Source organism: Myotis davidii, unplaced genomic scaffold (genome assembly GCF_000327345.1).
Source record: "Myotis davidii unplaced genomic scaffold, ASM32734v1 scaffold1422, whole genome shotgun sequence".
In the NCBI taxonomy this organism is placed as follows: domain Eukaryota; kingdom Metazoa; phylum Chordata; class Mammalia; order Chiroptera; family Vespertilionidae; genus Myotis; species Myotis davidii.
Window position 1 is genome coordinate 117,499 of NW_006293314.1, and position 7,013 is coordinate 124,511.

General features: G+C 54.9%; 1 protein-coding gene across 1 annotated transcript in view; it reads right to left on the reverse strand.

The window, feature by feature from the left end:
• Nucleotides 1-2,893, reverse strand: part of SERINC2 (serine incorporator 2) — a 23,773-nt gene extending 20,880 nt beyond the window's left edge. The window contains exons 1-2 of the mRNA XM_006767040.2: nt 2,820-2,893; nt 2,243-2,290 (exon numbers count right to left, since the gene is read on the reverse strand). Coding sequence (XP_006767103.1) covers nt 2,243-2,290; nt 2,820-2,834 — 63 coding nt within the window. The 5' untranslated portion in view covers nt 2,835-2,893. The remainder of the gene's footprint in view (nt 1-2,242; nt 2,291-2,819) is intronic.
• Nucleotides 2,894-7,013: the final 4,120 nt, after the last annotated feature.

A 7,013-nucleotide genomic window follows, 5' to 3' on the forward strand; every position in this document is an offset into this window, starting at 1 on the left:
AATTAAATTATAAAGGATATATTCCAGGATGAAGAAACTGGCTTCATGAATGTCTAAGATGTCTCAAGAAATAAAGATAAAGGAGATTGGCTTCTATTTAATTTTGTAAGAGAGCCTATGACACAAAGATATTTATTATTACGTGACTTATAATAAATTAAAACTGGAGTAAACATGCCGCCCGCGGCTGCGCGAGCCGGGCAACCGGACCGGGCTCAGGCGGGAGCTCGTGTCCTGGTCCCAAGAGAGGGTTTGGAAATACTGAGACCTGGGTTCGAATCCGGATGAGGCCACAGAGTGACCTCACAGCACTGGCCCACTGCAGGGGTCAGAGGCCAAGAGGTGGTCACCCCTGATTCCTCCGCGCTTGGCGCAGAACCTCCCAGCCCAGTACATAGGTGTGGAAGGATGAGTGATCGGATAGAGAAACAGAGAAGTCACGTCACCTCTCCGAGCCTCACTTTTTCCATCTGTGAAGTTAGGAGGCCTACCTCACGGGGCGGTTACAACCCATGCTGGATGCGTGACAGATGTGCGCTCCCTGTCTCATCTAAGACCCTGGCCTTGCACCCTGTCAGCCGCCCTTCCCTCTAGCCACCTGTCCCTCAGTCTCTACTGAGCCCTTGACGCCTCACGCCGACAGGCCCCCAGAGCCACCCTGTTCAGCGGCCCCTCCCTCCGAAAGATGCCCAAACCCTGGCCCCCAGCTAAGGAGGTCAGAGAGGGTGTGGGGGGGGGGGGTCACATTCCTGGCAGACTGTCCAGTCCCAAAGGGGTAGGTGGGAGGGACGCAGAAACGGGCTCTGTAATTACTCCAGGTTCACCCTCCAGCCCTCTCCTCACTCAGCCCTAGACGGGATCATGTTAGGAAAGGAAATCGAGAGCTGCACAGATGGCCCCAGGGCTAAAGATGCCGCCTGACTGCATCCCTGGGTGATTCACGGGCCAGGGCCCCACAAATATTCCCTTCGCTCTCCCTCCTCCATGCTGGTGCCCAGGCCGTGTCCTTCTCTGCGAAAGTTCTCTTCCTCCTCGCCCCAGTTTCTGCCCTTTGGAGCCTTGTTCACATCCCATATCCTCTCTGTGAAGAGAACCATCCCCTCCCCCGAAACCTCTGCCTGGTCCCGTGAGGAATGAATGGTCCAACTTCCCTGTGTTTCTACAACGTGAGCCTCCGTGTTGGCCTCACAAATAACGCGAGTTACCACAAAGCTGGAAGCTTTCGCCTACATGGTGCCATTCAAGCCCCACGATCACCCTGGAAGTAGATTCACTCCTCACCTCGCCCCAGTGTACAGATGAGGAAACTGAGACTCAAAGAAGTCAAGTGGCGTCCTATGTGCAAGCTGAGCACTAGATAAAGGTTGCCTGTGCCTGTGCGGTTGTGGTTATTGTGGCTCAAGGTCACACTGCTCCGAAGGGCAGAGCTAGGAGACCACCCCACCTGGCCTTGATCTCAAGCCCAAGGCCTGTCCCGGACACCTCACTGCCTGTCTTGGAAAGTGGGGGTGACAATGTCCAGCCCCCCCTCTTTTGGTCCAATAATATGTTCAGTCCTTCCCGAGTCCCAGGCCCTTAGGAGACGCTGAGCAGCCCAGGGCCTGTCTGATTCACCTCTGACGGGACGGCAGCAAATGCTTGCGGAGTGAATGGGTGTCTGAACTTTTAACGCAAGCCGTTTCCTCATTCCTCTGTGACTGGCTGACCCCAGAGCAGCCGATACAGTCTTCTGCCCCTGGAATGCCACCCAGCGGCCTTCCTTCTCTCGGCCTCCCCCTGAGTCAGCTGCTTCTGACACTTGTGCTCCAAGGGCCGAATTTCCACTCCTCAGCCCCTCCCTTTCCCGTGAGCTGACCCGGTAGAAAGGCCAGGCAGAGCCAGACCAGAGAGAGACTCTTGCCCCTCACAGCCTCTCGCACACTCGGCTGGGGGCCACGTCACCTCTCTGCCCCGCCATCCCCTCCCCTGCAATGGGGGTGGCCCTGCTTAGCCTCACAGAGCAGGTGTGAGACTGAGAAAGCACTCACAGAGACGGGCAGTGATCTGAGAGGAGTGAGCGGAGCTGGACTGCAAGTGTGAAGAAGAAACCCCCTCTGGTTTCAGATAGAAATTTTCCAGAACAGGGTGATGGGCTGCACTGTCCTGGACTCACCCTGCCCGAGACCGAGGTGACGCGGCCTCTCCCGTCCCCCCACCCTGTATCGCCCTGCCTGGAGGGGCAGCCTCCTCTGCAGATACTCACTGTGTCCTGTCCCGGCGAATCATCCTCGTTCAGCCTCATGCTTCTCATCTGTGAAAGGGAGAGAATCCTTTTGGCTCCCGGTATCTCAGGGGACTTTCAAGGAGATGAAATGAGGAGGTAGATAAAGAAGCTTCATTTCTCTATGTCCTGACCAGCCTTGCTCCCAGCCTTGACCTCCTGCATGAGGCCAGAATCACTGCCTCTCACACCTCCAAAGGCAAGATCACAGTCATTACTGTGTTCTTGGGAAGTCACCCAACCTCTCTGAGCCTCGCTGAGGTTAAGATCCAGGACCACCACAGCAACCACGCATTGCCATGCTGACTGTGTCCATCACGAGAAACACACAGCGGCCCTTGGTCCATCCCCCTGTGCCCATCACCCAGCCCAGACAGATGCTCAGCTCCCCAGGACCCAGAGGAAGCAGGCTCTGGTTCTCGAGCCAGTCGCTCGAAGCATTCCTTAATCTGCTCTCACTGGGCCTCAGTTTCCAAATCTGCAATATAGGAACAAGCCCCTGCTCAAGTCCCCAGGGGCCCCCAATAACTCCAACCCATCTTGCCCCATCCCTTCTCACCATCCTCCCGTCCATGGGGACTCAGATGCACTCTGGCTTTGAGCCTCCTGTCCCCTGGGCCTCACTCTCTGCACTGGCCTCCACTTCCCGCTTCTGAGGCATTTACAGAGCAGGGCTGGAACTATCCCTTATGAATATGCATATGGGATAATGAGGGCTTGGGATTGGGGGAGCCTCTGGGAGAGGCGTTCACAGAGGCACCATTCATGCCCACTGGCTCTCTCCATACCCAGCCCCCACCAAGCCTGCCCTCCCTCCCAAAGGGTGCATGGGAGTTTGGGGCAAAGAATACCCACAGCAACCATTGTTAAGTGCTTACAACCGGCCAGGCATCCTGCTAAGAGCATCTCCTGTAAGGTGCTTCTAAGGTGGGAACTATTTTCCCCGCTGATCAGGGAAGAAAATTGAGGCTCCATGAAGTGAAGTTACTTACACAGACGTCACATGTGGAGGGTACACAGTGGCTAAGTGCAGAGCGAGGATGGAACCCAGGTGTTGTCAGACTCCAGAGCTGGGGCTCTGAACCCCTGCTGCCCAGGTGCCCGGGGGCTCACCTGGGGCCACCCCTCAGCCTCACACTCCAGCAGAGGAGCTCACCGTGGTCTTAGGTGACCAAGGCTTTGGGAAAAGACCTGGGTCCTGGAATTCACTTCATCTCCAGAGAAGGAGACAGGCAGACAGGTGTGTGCACACCGTGCGTGTTCACACGTGTGCGGACACACAGCGGATGCATGTGTGAGCATAGGTGCACGCACAGTGTGTATGCACATGGATGTAAGCGTGTGTGACGGGTGTCCTGAGGCTGCCTGTATATGCACTGCTGTGCTGCTTTAGTTCCTGTTACAACCAACACTTAGGAGGCCCCCTGTGTGCCAGGTGCGGGGATGTGGTGTGAACAAGGTTGAGTGCCCTCCTGGCGGGGCAGTTGGGTGGACTTTGTGCCCACAGGCGGTTAACACTCTACAAGGGATCTTTGTGGGAGGTGTTCTTGGTGGGATGTGCTAGGAGGTGAGGAGACTGTGGTGGAAAATTTTTTTAAAAAGTGGGACAGGTCGGGTAGGGAGCTGCAGGGGAGCCCCTGATGCTTGGCCAGAAATGAGGGGTGCAGAGTAAGTCAGGACCTGGCACAGGTTCCCCGGGGGTCACAGGTCTGAGGATTCTATGAGGACTTTGGGTGCTTTCCGCACGGACATCAAGGGGCTGCCGTGAATGCACATGTGGGCAGTGTGTGTGTGTGTGTGTGTGTGTGTGTGTGTAACTTTCCGTGTGTGTGCATGAGTGATTAGGTGTGGTGTTTGCATATGTGGATCCATGTGGATATGTGTGTGGAATGGACATGTGTGAATGGGTGAGTCATATGCAGTGTGTGCATATAGGTTTTTGCATGTAGGTGTGGTGTGTGTGTGACAGGGCTTGTTAATGTAGGGGAGAAGGTTGAGAGAAGAGAGTGTCATTTGGCCCAGGCCTCACAATCATAAGCCTAAAAAATGTATCAAAAAATGAGATGGAGCCCAATTGGCGTGGCTCAATGGTTGAGTGTCAACCTATGAACCAGGATGACACGGTTCGATTCCCGGTCAGGGCACATGCCCGGTTTGCAGGCTTGATCCCCCGTGGGGGGCGTGCAGGAGGCAGCCGATTAATCATTCTCTCTCATCATTGATGTTTCTATCTCTCCCTCTCCCTTTCTCTCTGAAATCAATAAAAATATATTTTTAAAAGACGAGATGGATGGATGGAGGGATAGATTGATGCACAGACGGGTGGATGGATTTGGATGGATTGATGGATAAAAGGAAAGCAGGACAGATAGAGGGATGGATATGTAATAAAGCAAATATTGCAACACGTTCATTGTAGATTCCAGGCAGTGAGGATGTGGGTGTTCGCTGTACAATTCTTTCAGCTTTTCCGGGCGATGAACCTTTCCATCGTGAAATGTGAATAAACAATGGAAACGCAAGGCGGCTGGGTGTGTAGACCCAGAGAATCATGCCCCGGAAGGAAAGACCAGAAGGCTCTCATGCAATTTTAAATGTATATCCCACCACCGGCCACACGGCAGCGTGAGCTCATGTTCTTTAACATTTCTGGAATCATCCCTGCTTTTGTTTGTGAGTGAGTGTGTGTTAAAGAGGTTAATTTTTTTAAATAAAAACATGAAAAATACCACAATTGTGACATTTCTTCATTTTTCACTACTGGGAGCCTGAAAAGAACAGAATGCCTTGGGTATGTGTGTGGATGCACACATGTGCACATGTAGGGATGTGTGCACATGGGGGGGGGGCTGGCACCCAGGTGTGAGCCCACCCAGGAGCCCAGCCTCCTCCCAGCCCCTATGGCCAGCACCATTGGGGAATGAGAGGATGTCTTGGGGCTGAGAAAGGGCAGCCGCTAGCCCCAGGGCAGCCTTGGGAGCGAGAGCTCTGCTCTCTGAGGCTTGGACACGCTCAGGCCAAGCGGCGTCCCTGGGTCAGCAGCAGGAGTGTAGGCGGCTGAAACGGAGGTGTTTCCTGGTAGAGGGTAAGGCGAGGGCAGGGTGCCCACAGCCCCCCTGCAGCCCTGCGGCTCCTCCCTTCCTCCCCATACATGCCTTACCACCTGTCTGGCCATTTCTTCTCCCCTGCCCGGTGCCTGTGGGTACCGGGTACAGATGAGGAAACCTAGAGAGAACGGAGCCACCCAAGCCACAGAGTCAGCAGCAGAGTTAGAACCGAGATCCAGCCGGGGTTCTATCCTCCGTCCCCACTGCCTGGCACCTCTGCACGCCCTCCCTTCAGTCGCTGCAGGAGGGGGTCCAGGCCAGTAGGGGAGACCCAGACTCCCCTCCTGCCTGTATGGGTCACACACAGGATCCAGGAGGCCATGTGGGCACCAGAAACATGGCTGGGAGGTAGGACCTGACTTCTAATCCCAGCTCTGCCTGGGCCGTCAGAGAGACCCTGGTCAGCTCCCGGCCGCTCACAGAGCTTCCATTTCTCCATCTATAAAATAACAGGAGTTGCTGCCCTGGTCGATGTGGAAGAGGCAAGTCATCTCTGTCCACTCAGCCCCTCATCTGCCCTCCACCAAGAAGCTCCCCAAAGAGACCCCCACCCAAACGCAGACCAGCGGATAAGTACAGGCTTCAGCCCAGAAGCAGGGCCCAGATCTGACTGCATGGCCCCAGGCAAGGCCCTCCAACCCTCAGTTTACTCCCCTATAAAATGGGTGTGATGATACTAACCTCATATGGCTGTGTGAGGTTAAATGAGAGAATTCATGCCCAATGCTTGACACGCGATAAATATATTAAAACTTTCAGGAACCGTGGCTGTTATTAGTAATTAACCCCACAGAAGAGCCACACGCGAGCCCGCTGGCTTCACCGTGACCCGGATCTGTTGTTTCAGACCCCAAAGCCAGTGCTCTTGGCAGCTGCTACCCCAGATTCCTCAGTCCGTCTATCTCCGCAGCTGCTCTGGAACAGCTGGGTGTGTGCAAGCTGCTTCCAGCCAGGCGGGGCCCTGGGGAGGGAAGCGCGGGGCAACCTGTAATCTGAGCAGGCCTCCACAGCCAAGCCCCCAGCGGGCCATCATTAGCTCCATGCCGGCCCGCCCCGCCCCGGCCTGGCCGCTGAAGCCCCAGACAGGAGGCAGCAGGTGTTCAGCCAAAGCCTTTCATTCCCCGCACTGCTGGGTTCGGGGTGACACAGACAGAAGGGAGAGTCTGCTGGCGGCCAGGGCCGCACCCCACTAGGTAGCAATCAGCCCAAGAGAACAGAGATGTTGGCCTTGAGAATCCTACAATGCTGGAGCTGAAGGAAGCTCAAAGCCACCTAGTGCACGTCCATACAATGGGATATTATTCATTCTTACAAAGGAATGAGGTTCTGACACATGCTAGCGCGTGGATGAACCTCAAAGACATGATGCTCAGTGAAATAAGCCAGACACAAAAGGACAAATACTGTGTGATTCACTTAGACGAGGTCCCTACAGAAAAACCCACAGAGACAGAAAGTAGAAGGGGGGTTCCAGGGCCTGGGGAAGACAGGGAATGGGGAGTTATTAAAAACAAACACACACACTCACTGCGCTGTAACCATTAGAGTGTCATTCCCCAAACCGAAAGGTCTCAGGTTCAGTTCTCGGCCAACGGCACATACCTGGTTTGCAGGTTTGATCCCTGGCCCCAGTCCGGGTGTGTGCA